Source organism: Periplaneta americana, chromosome 16 (assembly GCF_040183065.1).
Source record: "Periplaneta americana isolate PAMFEO1 chromosome 16, P.americana_PAMFEO1_priV1, whole genome shotgun sequence".
NCBI lineage: Eukaryota > Metazoa > Arthropoda > Insecta > Blattodea > Blattidae > Periplaneta > Periplaneta americana.
The window spans coordinates 52,576,267-52,595,615 of NC_091132.1; the positions used below are offsets into that span (position 1 = coordinate 52,576,267).

The window sequence follows — 19,349 nt, forward strand, 5'->3', positions numbered from 1 at the left end:
TTAGTAGCACTTTCTTCTTCATGAAAACATAGCTTGCCTTTATATCCACTGCCAATTGTACAATTCATTTTGCCATTCCACGACAAATGTTGATTTTAAAAAATTGAAAGAAAGCTGCTGGCACTGCATACTGTTTTGTACTGTCAGAAATAAAGCACTGCACATTTTAACGTTTTAACTGCTTAAGAATTTTAGCACAGATCTAGTGATTAGTTTTTCATAGGAAATGAGACGAAGTTTCTGATGTTTTGGTTGCCTCTCTCATGTTAGAACATTGCGCGCGCGCGCACACGCACGCACACACACACACACACACACACACACACACACACACACACACACACGCGCGCGCACACGCGCACACGCGCACACGCGCACACGCGCACACACGCACACACGCACACACGCACACACGCACACACGCACACACGCACACACGCACACACACATATATATATATTGTGACAGTGACGTGAGATTCGAACTCACGACCAGCATCCCGCAAGAAAGCAGATCGCTCGGGCTTCACGGAGCACTGAGGGGAGAGTGCGCGTGCAACTACTGCGTGCGGAGTAGGGGGGACGGACCTTCCCGACTCTTCCAGAAGCCCGTCGAAGTGGAAAAATCGCGAATTCGAAGTCTCTCGGTTACGTTGCTGTGGTTATAAATTACGGACGCGAAGGAGCGTGTGTGTCATTCATAATTAGTTCAGTCAGTAAGCCAGTGAACAGGGCAAGCCAGTCTTGTGTACCGGAGTTCGACTCGAGTGTGCGTCCGCAACTGTATCAGCATCCAAAGGTCTGAGTTCGAGTGCAGTGGACCGCAGTTGGAGGGACCTGAGTTCGAGTACAATGGACTGTCTCTGAAGGTCTGTGGTTCGAGGTACTGTAAACTCGAGTGACTGAGCTAGAAGAACTGTGAACTGAGAGTTCTGATTTGTAAATAGTGCTTTGTAAATATTAGTTAAGATTAACAGTTCATTGTTGTTCGTAATAGTCCAAGTAAATTGTCATTGCCGTCAGTGGAGTGCTATAACGAATACTGTGTTGAGTGAAAATCCTATTGTTGACGAGAGCATTTAAGGTGAATTGTAGAAAGGAATTATTGTTGGAAGAATAAAATCCTATTGTTGTGAGTTAAATAAATTTACTATATATATATATATATATATATATATATATATATATATATATATATATATATAGAGAGAGAGAGAGAGAGAGAGAGACAGGCAGACATACACATAATTTTCTTCCCGAAGTAAAACGAAGATAAACACATTAATACAACAATATAAACAAGACATGTGGGTGTAATACCTCGTCCACATGCTTACTTACTTACTGGCTTTTAAGGAACCCGGAGGTTCATTGCTGCCCTCACAAAAGCCCGCCATTGGTCCCTATCCTGAGCAAGATTAATCCAGTTTCTATCATCATATCCCACCTCCCTCAAATCCATTCTAATATTATCTTCCCATCTACGTCTCGGCCTACCCAAAGGTCGTCCACATGCTACCAGCATTTATTACTGTATGGCATATTCAGGGTATAGAGTTGACCAACTGCATGGAAAGCAATCACTCTCTTCACTAGACGTAATAGCAATGTTCTGTATAAAGCGATGCAATATTCCAGAACTTACTTAAATCATGAAATTGGACATTAACTTGATTTAGTTTAAATTAACGAGTCTCGTTTTGCATTAGTTATGGGAATAAACCATCTTGTTTTTCCATCTTGTTTTTCTATCTTTCTTTTCTTCTTTCTTTTGTTTTGTTTAACTTACATTCTTTATTCACGCTAAATTCTTTTCCCTGGCATTTGTTCTAGCTACTTAGGGATGACATACAATGAAACAGAATGAATGTTATTAGCTCAACTAGTGGTTCGCTTGTTTTCTGATCCTGCGCAGTGCCTCCTTTCTGGGACTTATAAAATGTTTGTCCGCCATCAATTGTTTCTAAGACTGTACAGTAGGTATTGTGCACTGATAGCATACTTACCGATGTGAGGAAACCAGATCCTGGAGCCTGATCAATACCAAGTAGAAGACGCACAAATGTGATGACATAATCCTTCACAAATGCCTGATATAGCAACGTATCCAGCATACTTGCACTGAAAACGCTGCCAGCAGCAAATGGTAATCGGAACATGTACGAGATGTGCGAACCTCGTTCTTTCTCACGCTGTAACATTTCAAATATCAAATATATATAACATACTGTTGCTAAATTCCAGGAAAATTTTTCTTCATCTAGCAGATTAAAAAAATGAACGGCTGTAATTTTAACACCTTGACACCATATTTCTTTCACTATAGCAATTAACCCATTATGAAGAGAGATTATAATCAAAAACTAATTCACCAAAAGAATGGAAATTGTTTCGGTTATTTCCATAGGTTCATCTGCTATAACCAATTATTGAAACACTTAGGTACTCATGTTACTTAAGCCAATTGTCCTTATCTATGGGAATTTCTGCACAGTACGAGTACATACCGTAAATATTAAAACAATTAATCTATATACCACACACTTTCAGTGTTATAGTTTGTTTACCTTCATTTTTTCTTTCTAATTCGACAACTTCCTTATTAATTCCCAATCAGTTACAGATAGCAATAACTGATAAATAAAAGAGGTTAAATTATGATCACTCGCATACCATGTTTTGTACACATGTGACCTGTTTGTGAATTAAAATCATGATACTGGCAAATTTATTAAATTATATGTTTCTGTTTAGATAATTTTCTGACCCAGACTTAGAAGCGCACAATCTATCTTGTAAGACATGATCTTGAAAAATATAGACTATAGGCCTACACATAATAATTTTCATTCAGAATCTAGAGAACGTACCTATATCTGATTAATCTTTCATAATCCTGATATGTTCAACCATAGAAAATTATTAGGTATGGTTAGTATCAATCAAAATTATTCTTTGTTGAAGAAATACTGATTATGTCTACCTCTATTCATAACATTTGTTTCAGATTTTTATAAGAAATTTTACGTTACACTGAAGAATAGTAAACATTTTGGGCAGAATAATAATTGTCATAAATACAATAGTAAATTAAACTCACATTGTTTTCTACTGTATTTTTATATCCACTGTATTTATTTTCTTTGGAAATGTATTCTTTCGGCAAATATATGAGAGTTGATTAATATATTTATTCAGAAACGTTATTTTAACTGTTGACATCAATTACGAACTTTAACGAAACATAATTAAAATAATTTTTAATGTAGGTCTTTTAATCAGGTAGTTAACATAATTAATCTTTTGTTGTGGAGTTATTAAAAGTACCTAGTGTATGAAATAAAGCTATACTGCAGCTTTTAAAACTGTTAATACGTCTATATCAATATTAAGTATGATTAAAGAAAATAACTTTTATAAAAATGCAGATATTTAACACTATGCTTACTGGTATGGTATCATACATTTTTTTTATTATATTTGTACTGAAATAATACCGTACTATGTTGAAAGCACTTAAAATAAAATTCTAATAGTTACAAGGAAATTTTAAATCAAATCACACCAATATGCAACAAGTGAAATTCTGGAATCTTCTTGTTGCTAAATTGTTAACTAAATTTTGTAAAAATGGTTACTATACACTCAGGGTTTCACTGTCACGTTAATGGTATCAATGTTGCAATCAATGAATGTGAATTGGGTGTTATGTTATTGCAGTTCTTCATGAATGTGCCATAAATTAAATAAAATCATCCACTAACGCACATATCGAAAAAAACATATAGATATTCTTTTGGAAATTAGAATTTACTAAATTGAAATTATTTCAGTCTATGAAGGACATACTAGGTTGTCTAAAACGTTCACTTTTTTACGTTTTTTTACATTTACCACCATAACATCTATGGTTCCTTAAGCACCAGTTAAGTCTACCTTTTATAGGATCATTAAAAGGACTGTAGTTTGTATAGTGTTTAAATATAGAGGACGTGGTCCGCAGAAGATTCTATAAGTGCATTTATCCAGATTTTTTTAAAACCAATGCAAGTTACGATAAGGTATTTTCTCATAGTTAAAGCTACAGTAATAAAACTTAGTGTAGCTGATGATACATGTTCAGGTTCATCTGAGAATGGAAAGTAATACTGGTATTGCACTTATTTTACTTTATAGATTAAGACACATTTAAGAAGTTTTTAATATGATATGAAAAAGTAATATGGAGGAAGAAACAGAAGTAGAATACAAATAACCATAATGAAACGAAAAATTCTAATTAGAGTTGAATTTGATCCTCCAATACCCTCGTTACCGAGAAGTAACAAGAGTGGTCGATACTTTTGGGGAAAGGATTATGTACTTTTTGGGAACTTTTTATTTATTAGGGTTTACTTTTCTTTTTTCCCCATTTCAGTGATGGATTAGAATTTCACTATGTCAGGATTTATAGGATCATATGGTATACCCGTCTCTGTTCAGTGTTCTACAGAAATATGTTGAGTTTCCACCATTCAAAACCTTTCTTTGACAGTAGGTTGTAAAATAATTCTCATTTCTGGTAAACCAAAAAAATTTGAATAGCATCAGTCGTAGGGTTGGAAAAACCTTCAGTAGCATTGCGTAAGAAGAATTCCTAAGGAAATAGACATACTGCAATAGTTCAGAATTGACACTATCTGTCCATAATGGTTCCAGGGAGGTATAAGATGTGTGCTTGAACTCCAAATGTCTGACTAAAATTAGCAATGCTCGGTATTCTTCAGAAAAATACAGTAATTTATTTAAATCTAAGAATTCCTGACTGTTTCTTACTCTTAGAAATATTTAAAATTTTTGTTGTTTTTTTTTTCCCCCCACATTTTACGTTTAAAGTTGTAGAATCGAGCACTGAACCTCTGAAACAGGCATTGGTATTGAGTATCAACAAATTCTGGCATCGACCCATCTCTACCTTTATGGATCTATTCCACTGAATGTTCTTTTATCTTAACACTTATAACTAATGAAAGTTTTATGTACCAATACTCATAGAGTATTTAGTAACATAGAAGATTGAAAATAAAGACTTAGTATTTTCAATAGAAAATTCTGGAAAGAAAATAGGTGGTAGGTATAGACTACACATTTTATATGAGTAACAACATATAAAAGTTAAGTAGATACAATGGAAAAATACCCTTAAAATAGTAATCATAAAATTCATATAAAAATAAATATAGTCTATTAAATACTACCATTGTCATGAACATCCTATTTACACAAAACGTTAATAGGTTATTTATTTCTTTAGGAACACACTGATATCAATTCTGAAATTTAGGGATTATCGTTTTTTAAACCAGGATGTCTTGCATATTCTTCAGCTATTTCATAAGTGAAGTAATGACATCTACATAAGACAATGATCAAAAGAAATCAACTGACAATGTAGTATACCAACTTACTATTATACTCTTTGTTTACCTATAATATAATAAAATTTGTAATAGTTTTCTTACCATGACTGATTACCTCTATTAACACTACATTGTACCAGTGCTGTTTGTAGTATAATTTATAGGTGGTTGCAGTTAACACATCTATAAATGTTAGATTCTGAAAATGATCTTCAAACCATGAAACGTTAGAATTAACCCCAACAGAAAGAACTAAGTAACAAAATATGAGGAAGGGGGTTCCTTTTTACAATGAAATTGCAAACAAAACATAACTACAAGACCAGCTAGTATTAGGATGCACACTGAATGCCACCACCATTTCCAATACACAGTCTAAAGGCTCCATTTGTAAAACTGCTATGCTAGATGCCTGTGCACGAGAAATGAGTGAGAATACTGATGGTCAGTTGGGTGGCAGAACAATTGCAACACCTCGCTGTTAAACAAATTGCTGGTGAGGAAGTATCAGTTAAAATATTATAGGGACAAATAAAAATTCATTCTCGGTTCACTTAAAAGAATGTAATAAAAGTGGTAGTTGTGCAAATCTGCAACCAGGCCAGAAAGTGCCACTACATTATTCTGACTATAAAAAACTGTCCATGGAATATAAATTATACTAACTATAAAAGACTGTCTATGAAATATAAAATATTTTGATATTTTTAATCGCATAATCTAGTGCTAATATAATGAATTTATTACTAAGATTATTAAAATGGTATAAAATTACATACAAAGTGATTGATTATACTTATAAATAAAATGACACTGGTTCCATTAAATCTATAATAAAATAAATAGTACCGTACTGGCAGGTCTACTCAAAAGATACTTCCTTAAAACCCATAACATTCTCATATTAATCATTCATATGCCCTTAGTCATATCTGACAAGGAACTTACTTCTTAATACGTGTGTCCAGCTATATGCTGATTACATGATGTCCACTGTAGATCAAATTTAATATGCAATTTCTGACAAAGAAAGAAATAAAGAAAAAAAAAAAAGAATATTCATACATTGTACTTATACTTGTTTTTTTGAAAGATGGGACATGACAGTTAAGCGGCCGAGCTTGGAGCTACAGTGGTATGTTGCCAATATGGACTACCATGCTGCCAGCTGATGGAAGCTAGCAATTGACATTAAGATGGCTGACGTTAAAACATTCATTGACAATTGACGCGAAGGCAAGAAAACAATACAAAAATCGACAGAGAATCAAACACGAAACGTACCAATGCTAACATTATGTGCACAATAAATGTCGCCAAGAGAGCTATTAAGCACTCACCATGTGGGAATGGTAAGTTTGGCAAATCAACCGTTGTTACCATAGCAACAGGCCTACCGCGCTATGTGACATTCAGTTGTTTTTCCGATCGCAACGCTCCTGTCATGTCCCATCTTTCAAAAAAACAAGTATAGTAACCCACAATCTCACCGATGGAAAGATTGTCAAAATTCTTAAGTTACAATTTGCTAATTAGACTCTATTATAAACACAGGAAAAAGGAACAACTTATCAGCACATATATTAGGTATGGAATTTAATAATGTACAATTTTGTATTGGTGTTACTACTGTAACCCACAAGTCTACGTATATTTTTATATTTTTGTTCATTACAGTATAATGGTTCATACCTGGATTTCAAAATCGGCAAATATTCAGTATTCTTTCCTTCGTACGATTAAAACTATCACCATTAATATTAGTAGAAAACTATTTATGAGATAAATCAAGATGGGTCACTCATCTGTTATGTAATGTGCAAAAAGAAATTTGACAATCTTTCCATTGTTCTTATGTTAAGAAAGTTATTATAGAATGCACAATACGAAATAAAATATATAATTAATAGATAGTATCCTAATTAAGTTAAAAAGTAGTGAATTAAGATATGAAGCCATATCATGAAAATTCAGGCATTATATATAGCAAAAAATAACTGAAGTAAGCAATAGACTTTGTTAAAGTTGCACTCAAGATTTAATAATAATATTACCGTACACTCTTATGCATCAAACATAATTCTGCAGACTTGTTGCATAACTCATCCAAACTTATTCTCTTAAATATATTATCATTAATATTAGTTATTTTCTAAATCCCTCAGATAGTAGGCCTACAAACATTTAAATTAATATTTCATGAGTTGGGATCATGAATCTGGTATATATCAGTTAGTGTGTGTTAGATGTTCTTGTATGCACTAACGAAAAGATAGTAGGTACTGTAAGTATGTTTGTGTTTCGAAAAAGACGACATCCGGGAACAAATATTTCGTAGTAACAGAACTAATACAACTATTTCAAAATACGAATCCATATCTCCTGACGTCTCTCAAGCATAAGGAAGTCTATGGTATTATATTTGGAGGTAGTCATTATCCAGCAACTTTTTATTCTTTTTTTGTTAAAAATAGATAATTCATTGAAATGAAAGAGTAAAAGCAGAAACACGCTCAAGTCAATTCTTATGGTACCGGTACTTTTATCGGGAAGAGTGATATATTCTTATATGCTATGAAACACATATCGATGTGCAATGATTTATTAATATCGTCATAAGTAATTGCTTTATGATTTTTAGAAAAGTTAAATTATTTTAAATTATATTTAATTTATTTAGATATTTAAGAGAGACAGAGAGAGAGAGAGCATTAATTAAACAAAATAAATGTAATATTGGAAGTCCTATTAATGGAATTAATTTTTATAATTGATAATGAGTAATGATGAGAAATATATTACGCAAATATCTATTTGTATCGGAGCTGCATATCTTAATGAAACTTAGTAATTACATGTTTCATGTTTAATTAAGATGATTGACATATGGTTGTTCGTGCATATATGTGCATATTTTGACATAACGAGCATATTTCACACAAAATTTTTTATTTTTTTTTTTCTAGTTTTCTGGAATTTGGTGAAACAAATATGGTAATTATTTACTTCAGTTGATGGCGCATTTTTCTGGACAAAATTTGTTCAGAACTTCTTGATTTGACATGAGGAATTACGTACAAACTACTGAAATCAAGCGGGAAGCAATAATTTTCATTTTATCTAGCTAGTTGGTACTACTTATGACTTTAAGGTACCAGTACCTATGTTTTATGAACTGCTAATTTGTAATGTTTACTGTCTTGTCTGATATTTTATAACCGAATTGCAAATTATTCAAGCAATTGTTTTAACATTATTTACCTTTCGTTTTTCAATTTACTGGTTGTTTCTTTCGTTCCAGTAGTTTTTTTTTTTTTTTTTTTTTTTTGAACTCTATCATTAGAATTTGTAAACTAAATAACAAGTAAGCCTACCCTAAAAGTTGAGAAGTCAGTTTCAATTACATCCCTCTTAAGGAAGTTTATAGGAAATTCCACCAGTTGATACCGTAGTGTAATTAAACTTAACATGATGATAATATGTCATTAGACCAATGGTGTATATAAGGTCCACGTCTGTCATTGAGCTGATAAGCCCATAAACCTTTTTAAAATTTACTTTGTCTTTAAAGCTTCTTCAAAATCGTCTTTACGAAAGTAAAACATTTTGAGGATTAAAATAACAAAGTTGTAAATTAATATGAATGTTAAATGGAGAGAGACGGAATAAATATATATAACCTATATATAAAAACACAGTAAGGCTACTTTACTTCAGTATAGCTTACCGTAAGTATAGTAAATTAACTGAGAAAAGAAAATGTCTATTGATAAAACACTGGCAACATCGTACAAGTAATGTTTATTTTAACAGGAAATAACGTTGAAATGTGAAGCACTTACGTAATAAATACATTTCATTACTAAAATTACTGCGATGAAATTTTGCGAATGGTATCTGCATTTTCATGAGTAACTTCAATATAAAGCTGAACTACAAGTAATATCATTAATTTCAGCGAGTTACTCTTTGAGATATTTCAAATACAAAAAGTTTGTACTGTACCAGTATAATTTTGCTTGTTTTTATTCCTTTTCTACATAGAAATTATTTTATATGAAGCATTTCATAGCGTGTTTCGGGAAAGCCATTGATTGAATTCCCAATATTCTCAGTCAATATGAGAGGGCAGTATATTATGATTTATGATTGAGAGAATTTTAGTTTTTGTCCTTCAAATGTGGAGAAATTTGATTTTAACAAATGTAACTTTTCTTACTGCAAAGGAATTTGACAATGTTATATTTGTTCGGACCAAATTTCTGCACATTTAAAGGACAAAACTAAAATTCTTTCAATCATTTGTTATCATAATACACTGCTCTCTTAAATTGACTGAGCATATTGGAAATTAAATCAATGGCTTTCCCAAAACACACTATGAAATGTTTAATACAAAACAATTTTTATCTCGAAAAGGAAGCAAAAACGAGCAAAATTGTGTCAAACTTTTTTGTTTGAAAAATCTGAAAGAATAACCATATGAAATTAATGACATTACTTACGGTTCACTTTGTATATCCCTTTTGAAAAAATAAAATAAAAGCATCCACTGAAACAAATACTACAGATACACATTAAAGCTATTACTAAGGCTACTCTAATAGATCCTGCTATGAAGGAAGAAGTTAGAAACAAATGAAGATAGTTACTGACACTAACTTATTGAATCTATATAGGACCTATCCTATAGGTATGATTATTTGTGAAGTATTTGACTCTAAATGCACAATTTTGTTCTATCTTTCACAGGTGGGAAAATATATCAGGTAAAATAAAGGGATGTGATATTTAATGTATATTGCACACAAAATGATTCTTTTCGAATTAATTTTGTGTGAGTTTTAAACATTTTTTCTCCTCTCTACAATTTCTCTACCAAAGACATATTATAAACTATCATTACAATGAATTTCGTACCATGTATGTTGCATATGCCCAAACAGCAATGTGAATATGTAATTAAAGAATAAAATACAAAATGCAATAATTAATGTAAATTTTTATGTAACAAGATCATTCTAAAGTTTCTTCAAGCTTTAATGTGTTATAAACATTAACTTACCGTACCTAAAATATTTGAATTAAAAAAAAATAACTGTGTTGGGCTAACAATGAGGTTTTATAGAATAAGTCCAGAAAATTTCAAATAGCATCTCGTGACTTGATAAAGTGATCACTCAGGCTCGAAGAATAGCTCCCATATACAGGAGAGTCTGATTTTCAACGGTTGTAAAGTTAGCGACGTTTTTATTTAAGATTACTTGTACCACATTCTGTGAGCCACATCTCTATCTCGAGTGGTAAACAAGCAACAGCCCAATCTCGACTAGTTCTGTTTAAGTTTAGGCCACACGCAGAGTGTCTTATGAGTTTGAGAAGCTCCATTCATAATCAATTTCATTTTTGTTTTGTTCCGATAAGCTGCTATAATTTAATGTGTAATACTTTTATTAAGCCGCCAATGCTTATCTACTATAATAGTCATTTACATGAATAAGATTTTTACATGAACGTTTTCGATACCATTTTTTGTATTTTTGTTAATTTTAATTATAATGCATCTGAAGATGATACAAAAAATGGTATCGAAAACGTTCATGTAAAAATCTTATTCATGTAAATGGCTATTATAGTAGATAAGCATTGGCGGCTTAATAAAAGTGTTACACATCCATTCATAATGCCTTACACATTTTTTAATCCAAAGACATAGGAATCCTTGAAAATGTGTTGTAGGCCTATGCATTGCGCCCACACCCATCAGTGTCTTCCCTTCTTTCTCTGTTTCTCTCTTTCTGTTTGTTTGTCTGCTTCTTTCTCTCTCACTTTCTCTTTCTTTCTTTCTTTCTTTCTTTCTTTCTCTCTTTCCCTTTTTTCTTTCTTTATTTATTCCTTTCTTTCTTTCTTTCTTTCTTTCTTTCTTTCTTTCTTTCTTTCTTTCTTTCTTTCTTTCTTTCTTTCTCTCTTTCCCTCATTCTTTCTTTCTTTCTTTCTTTCTCTTTCCCTCCCTCCTTTCTCTTTCTTTCCTTCTTTTTTCCTTCTTCCTTTCTCTGTCTCTCCTTCTCTCTCTTTCCCTCATTCTTTATCCCTTTCCCTCCTTTCTTTCTTTCTTTCTTTCTTTCTTTCTTTCTTTCTTTCTTTCTTTCTTTCCCTCCTTTCCTTCCTTCTTTCTTTCTTTCCCTCCTTTCTTTCTTTTCCTCTTTCTTTCTTTTTTTCTTTCCCTCCTTTCTTTCTTTCTCTCTTTGCCTCATTCTTTCCTTCTTTCTTTCTTTCCCTCCTTCTTCCCTTCTTTCTTTCTTTCTTTCTTTCTTTCCCTCATTCTTTCTTTCTTTCTCTTTTCCTCCCTCCTTTCTTTCTCTTTCTACCCTTTTTTCTCTCTTTCTCTCCCTTCTTTCTACCTCTCTTTCTCACCTTTGTTTCTCTCTTTCTTTCTTTCTCTCTCTCTCTCTCTTTCTTTTTTTGTAAAGCCATAGGCTAATGAATACAATTAAATATAATACGGTTTTATATAATCTGACATTTAATGCTTGCATTGTAGACAATGTAGGCCTACTCAGGTACTGATTCATTAATACAGAACACTTCAGCAATCTTTCGTTTCTGTATAGGCCTACTCTACAGTCACTAGCTTGTTAATTGTCATCTTATTAATACATATAGTGTATGTAAAAGCATCTGAATTACCGTAATAAATCACTCTTGACTAACTCTTCTGTAACTCGAATAACTGAGTTAGCATGTAATGACAACAGGTATCTCACAGGTCTAAAAGTGTGATACTCATATGAATTTCTAAGTACAGCTGTTGTAAGCGACAAATTTACATCAACTATAGCTCGCAACTTTCGAAACCCTGAATAACAATGACCATTTACTGTCTGTTGTATACAATTAAGTAATAAATACGTAATTAAAGTTGCGGCATGTCCGTAACCACCTTTTCAAACAGCTACAGCCAACATGCAGCATGTGTTACACAGCACTCATCATCCACCACTTCTCAACGAATGCAGCAAATAAAAAAATAAAATATAAAAATATGGAATTTCGAATGATACATCAACCACATTCAACAATCTCCATCTCCGTCCGAAAATATACTGGTCACAGACTTCAATTTGATTTCATTACTGTAAGAATGTAAACGATAAATATGTCATGTTAACTAGTCGCAATATGACCTAGACATCGAAGTGGATATAAATAAATAAATTAAAGAAATGCTGACTTCCATAACTTAGTCAAAGAATTATGATGTTTTACTCTTACTTATGTTACAATTTTCGTTTTGTACCATACACTATACTTTCATTTTGTGAATTCAAAATATTTAAACTCTGTTTCTATAGGTATACCAGTGCTCTGTAACCATTGAATACAAGGCCAGTGTATATAGCAACTATTCTTTCTACAGTACCCTGATTGATCAGTGGTCATCTATGGAAGTTAAACATGTCAGTCGAGAATCACTCTGTATAAAAACTAGTAATACAGAGATAAATAACTCTTTTTCACGAAGAATAGTGTTACTGGATAACAATACTTATAGAGAATTATTCGGCAACATACAATATTTATAAGCTAACCTGATCCAGGAATTTTTGGAGACATACTGACATATGCTATTCAATTTGGTTCTATGAGAAAAACTGAAGAAATATTTGGGCCAGTTCGAGTAAATCAACTTTTCTTTCTTTTTTTTTTTTTTTAATAACCTCACATAACTTAATAATAACAATAATAATGAATATACTTAATGTGCATAGGTCTAAGCTTACTTCTCAGAAAATTGACTCGTGGATATTGTATATGAACAGAAACGTAAATAGACAGACATAATATCAGAATGAACTTCTTCGTTATTAGGTAAGTGGACATCTTTTGACTATAAATCGTAGTTTTTTTTTTGTATCACATAGCTGAGATTGGGATGCCATTGCAACACAACGCAATTTTTTTAAAAAATAGATGAACTTACAGAGTTTTACAAAAACAATAATCAATTATTAACCCTATTAATGAGCTGTTTAACCAAAGCTTGACAAAGCTTAAGTCATAGGTCTATTAAGTTTTAGCATAAGATGATGAAAAGTTCATATTTATTTTATCATACAGTAGACCCTCGATTTAATGGACTTCGGATTTAACGGACATATTTTAAAATCTTTTTTTATATACTATTTTACGCAGTTCCGATCTTTAGTAATAAAGAAACATCATGCAATTGGAAAGCAACTGAAGATTGATGCTTTCTTCATTCAGCCTACTAGTTCACAGCAATCTTTTACTGGTACCAGTAAATAAGTGCTTGCATATTCTTTTGAACCATCAGTGACTAACAGAAAGGGATTTTTTTTTTGTTACAAAAACGGTCTGTAAAGTGTTTTTTTGTTACCGTACTGTATTTATATAATAGGACCCTAACACTGTATAGTGTTTCATATTAAAATAGTAATACACAGTACTGTAGTGCTAAAATTTCAGTGTTGTATTATAAAATATTACCCTTTAAAAATCCGCGATTTAACGGACTTTCTGATTTAATGGGCACTTCTTAGCCCCTATTAGTCCGTTAAATCGAGGGTCTATGTATTATCTGTACTTCACATACAAGATAGATAAATGATAACCTATTGGTTATCGAACTGGTTGGGAATATGTTCACTTTTTAAATAGTTAAAGAGAAAGGGTATTCCTTACATTTATATTGCGTTAAATCTATAGTTACCCAGCTTTTAGTGAGTAGGCCTACCGATGTCCTGTATATTACAAACTTTAATATGTTGTAAGAATATGAGGTAAGAGAAGAAGAAGAAGAAGAAGAAGAAGAAGAAGAAGAAGAAGAAGAAGTGTAAACGTGCTAATAAAACAAATGTTTGTTAAATGCTTTATGTTACAAGAAATATTTTAAAATGAAGATATGTCTGCATTACTTCCAGGAAGTTAAAATTGAGTACCTATATAGAAATGTGATTTTGGTTGGATTAATTGCTGGACTTCTAATTTACACAATCATGGAGTTGTTTTAAACTTGTGCTGAAATGTTCCTAAAATATATACCGGTAGTAGATTTATTCACTAACATTTATGTAATAAACTGAATTAAGGTTTCACTGTAAATTTTCACTTTAAAGTAACATTTTTTTAAGTGGTCAGTAATATGGTTAACCTAGCTGTTATCTCTTGCTTATTATGTATAACACAGAAGACAGGATTGGGAGGGAGACAAGATCTAATTTTCGAAGTGTTATGTTAGTTATGTTAGTTAACACAGCTTATAACTGTGTTGTGTAACAGGCAACCTTCAAGCAAGAAAAGTTATTTTTGTTATTACAGAACATGTTCAGCATACCAATTTCATTTCATTTTGTGCACTGCCTGCAACGTAAAATGCATATGTTAAAAATCATCATGCTGTTTGGGTTTTTACAACATAATGCCATATTTGTGTTAGTTCCACACAATTCCTCAGCAAGTATGAGGTGTGTAATGGGTTTTTAAAATCTTTTCAGTATGCAAAGGCAAAGAAATAGCCGGAAGCCAAAGCAACTAATAAGCACTTACAGGAGCAATTTTAAAATTGCAAACTATAAAAAAAATAAATGTTCTTGATTCCTAAAGGAATTTAAAAGGAAAGTTCAAATGTTGGAAAGCTAAATATCCAACAATGCAAAATAATTAAATAAATATTAGAAAAACTGCCAAATTGTTGTCTCAATGCGTACAAATTGAACAATATTCTGAATTAAATTCATTACTCTCATTATTAATAAAAGAGAAATTCATTAAAGCATTGGCATTGTAGAAATCTCCTCTATTCTCCTGTTACAAAAAGTAGAAAATGAAGTTATAGCCTTTTCATATACAGTCTCTGTAACATTCTATTAGAACTACCATAACACACAGCACTAGCTTAACATTTTATGATTTTCAATATTTTTGCCCAAGCCATGCCAATATACGAACAAAAAATAGGTTTTCTAGTAAATAATGGAGTAAAGAATTTTTACGAACTGGTAACGAAAAATTTAAAGTGTTTATAACAATATGACAAATTTAGATAGAAAAGACACCGGTATATAAAATATAAATATAAATTCTTGTGTATACCATGATATGAAATTAAATAGTCATTTATATTATTATTATTTTTATTATTATTATTATTATTATTATTATTATTATTATTATTATTATTATTACCGGTATTATTAATTTTTAAATAATTGATTAAATGGCGATCTTACTCGTGTTAATTGTGTAACCATGTGCGGCTTACAGCTGTTTCGGTGCTTCTTCACACCATCCTCAGAGCCTAGGCACCGAAGAAGCACCGAAGCAGCACTGAAACAGCTGTAAGCCGCACATGCTTACACAATTAACACGAGTAAGATCGCCATTTAATCAATTATTTATATTCAAGTGTTAAAAGTAATGTACGAAAGATTCAACATGGATTATTAATTTTTATTATAGTTATCGTTTGATAAACTAAATTTTATTATAAATTTCATCGTTCAATAGATAGAAAGTGGGCATTGTTATAGTAGGTACAAAATTAAAATATTTAAAAAATATGTTATGGTAATGAACTATTTAAGCATTGTAAGTAATTAGCTGCTGATTTCAGTGCTTGTGTACAATTGTATCATAAGTGATGGGAGTTATACGTAGTTTTTCTGATTTGTGATAGGCGTAAGAGCATATTTTTTTGTATTATACTAATACATTTATCATAAAACAACTCAATATCCTATATAAAAGTAAAGCGATTTTTAAAGATTTCAAATACTTTAACACACTTTCAAATTGGGTCATTTATAATTTAATCTTCCTTGAAGTATTCTGACACTTGTCATAATTTGTTATGCTCTCTATAATTATGGTACGATTTTTTTGCTTAAAACTGATAAAAATTCAGAAGAGGTGCAAAGTTTTGTAAACAAGACATTTTGCAATATACATATGAAGCGTGAAGAAAATATAAAAAAATGTATAGGTAAATCTGTATGCATGTATCATTTGCAGTTACTTAGTCCACTCCTGTTTCTGTGCATAACCAAAAACTGTAAAATTTCAGTTCTCACAATGTGTAAGAGATTCGTTTACATGATTTACATATTCATGGTACGACGTATTACAAAATCCTAGACGATAGTTTGATTAAATAAGAGATTTTTAAAAACAAAGTCTTATATTTTACATTTGGAGTATTTAAAAATATAGGTACTGCTTTTATTACGACTTCTATAATATACAAATCATAAAATTATATCATGTATATAAATATAAAGTTGAAAGAATAGACTAATACATATTAAATAATTATAGTGATGTATTTTTTTATACACTGTAACTAACCTTTACATTTGACAATCTTTTTTATCAAAATCACTGTTCGAAGCCCAAACAAAATAAACTCTTATCATTAGTATCATCACTTACTGGTAATAAACTCGTATTCAAGTTTATGAAATCAATTACATTTTATAGGCATATAATGCGCTTCGAAAGTTAAAAAAAATAGGTCAGTAAACTCCACGATTTTCAGAGTATCCTATATATATTATGCTCATTGTAACAAACGCAATTTTCCTGCTGAAATGACCCAACATGAGGGGAGAACTACAGTACCAATGCTTTTTCATTGTCGCCGAAATAAGTACTTATCATGCTTAACATAAAGGAAGGCAATAAATGCTTATAGAATGCAGAAAAGTATGAATGTTATAAGGAAATTGAAATCAAGAGGGTTACCAGCGCAAGCACCCTTTCAGCACCTTCATCTGCACTGAGGAGCTGGGAGGAAATGCCCAGTACCTTTTCCATTTTGGAGAGATGGAGGGCGTATTTGTCGTGGGCTCGAAATTGCATGAACCTCATGTTTGATGACTGCGATAGTTCTGTGATGCTCTTTATGCTGGGGAAGAACCTGAAATACCAGAAAAATGATGATTTTTAAAGGATAATGTGAATATAATTTATAGTTTTACAATAGAGTTGGATTCAACATATTATCACAGTCTAGTCTAGTATATACAGTCGCGAAGCTCTATACGTAGTAAATATGCAAACATTAGATAGTTGCTCACCACTAGGATCGCTAATATCGCCTCATTACAGGCAATGTAAAATAGTACCGTCACAGTCTATTGTTTCTAGCACCCTCAAAACTCAAGCTTTGTGACTGTATATAGTAGACTGTGATATTATAGTATTACAGAAACCATATTCACAATGTAGAATAGGTTGCAGACCACAAACCCATAAATATGGTCTAAGTTTCTTCTCACGAAAGCAAGGGATTCTAAGCTGAACATAAGCATAGATAGAAAATTTATGACTTAAACTAAGTTACTTCAGTAAATTCATGTTTAGGGCTAACATGACAAGACGTGTCATTTGTATTTTCTTTTATTATGTCGAAACTTTTCAACACAAATCACAACTACAGACAACAACATTTTACTGTATTTGATAGACAATCTTACTATCCTTTTTACTGAACATTTAAACGTACTTAAATTCAGTGTTTTCCTTGTGATTGTACATATATTCGTGTGAAATGTATTATATATTATATTCAACAATCAAAACGATATAATAGTTTTTGAATTGGACAATGTGAGAAACAGATTTTATGTTTTTATTAGATATACCATACACATACTGTGTCAACACATTTTATCCATACATTAGGAGCAATGGTTACGTATTATTACAGAGTATTGTGAATTTATAAAACACTTCTTTGTAACAGTAACATTTAATGGAAATATACTGATTTTGTGTCTTTGCAATAATGAATATCAGTAAATAAGTAGGTATCTTTTTGACTTAAAACATAAGTACTGGAACCGATACCATAATTTTAATTAAAAATAAGTACCTTAATTTTACTTAAAAAAATAAATGAAATGGAAAGTTGTATGCTCTTCAACCACTCACTTAAAGGACAGTCCAAAATCGTTACCATACAGCACATATATTAAAATTCTGACATACAGTATTGTAATAAAGAAATAAGTTAGGAAGAAATCTTAGTTTCATGGCCTTAAATTGGTGAACAAAATTATGCAATATCCGAAATAAATATTACAGATAAACTAAAGGATAAGATAAATCAATAAACATGTACCGCTAGGAGGAACTACTGTTACTATACCGGTACTACTGTCCATCTGAATGGTTATGTTGCTTCTCGTTTCACCCATTCATTTCTAATAGCTCCTCTGTAAATGCTTGTGGCTGTTCAGTCTTAGCTATTTTCTGAAAACATTTGCTGTTCGAAATTGGACATCTACATAATACCAGAGCATTCGAAAAGTAATGACAACATAGTTACTATTTCACGATAAATAGGCTCTGAGGATGGTGCGAAGAAACACCGAAACAGCTGTAAGCTGCACATGCTTACACAATTAACACGAGTAAGATCGCCGTTTAATCAATTATTTATTTAGGTTACTTTTGGCATTACATACTTCAGATATATTAACAATGCGTTGGAAGATGGCTGACTTCATCTGCAGCATAATTTCTGGATATCTCTCTCAATGATTGATGTAAAACTCTTTGGTTGTCAGCTCTTGATTGAAAATGAATGCCTCGCTTCCACTCATCTTGTAATAGTTCATTGTGGTAGGCTCTCCCATTAGTTTCTTTCAATACCTTAAAGCACCAAGTTGCATTTTCTTTCCTCTTGCAACTTGTATTTTATGAAGCATCTTTGCTCATACCTACTGAACATTTTTAGGGCGGTATTACTTAATACAAAGCAGAAACAGTCCCTGTATTCACAAAATATAGTTACTTAAAGACTTATCAGTACTTCTAATATTTCACATTTGAAGGGTACACGGGAATAACGATCAAGGTCCATTTTAGAAAGTTTCGAGAAAAACGAATTTTAAAGTTTAAGCACTTAATACTTTGTTATGTGTGTATT

The 19,349-nt window shown here is 31.7% G+C and overlaps 1 protein-coding gene across 3 annotated transcripts in view; it reads right to left on the minus strand.

Moving 5' to 3' along the window:
• SLO2 (slowpoke 2) overlaps positions 1–19,349 on the minus strand; it is a 1,063,914-nt gene that overhangs the window by 25,602 nt on the left and 1,018,963 nt on the right. For 2 of the 3 annotated variants that reach the window (XM_069849157.1, XM_069849156.1), the window contains 2 exons: positions 17,222–17,333; positions 2,006–2,191 (listed from right to left, as the gene is read on the minus strand). In XM_069849157.1, the coding sequence (XP_069705258.1) occupies positions 2,006–2,191; positions 17,222–17,333 (298 nt within the window). Of the gene's footprint in view, positions 1–2,005; positions 2,192–17,158; positions 17,334–19,349 lie in introns of all 3 variants that reach the window. The other variant, XM_069849155.1, reaches the window with a different exon arrangement.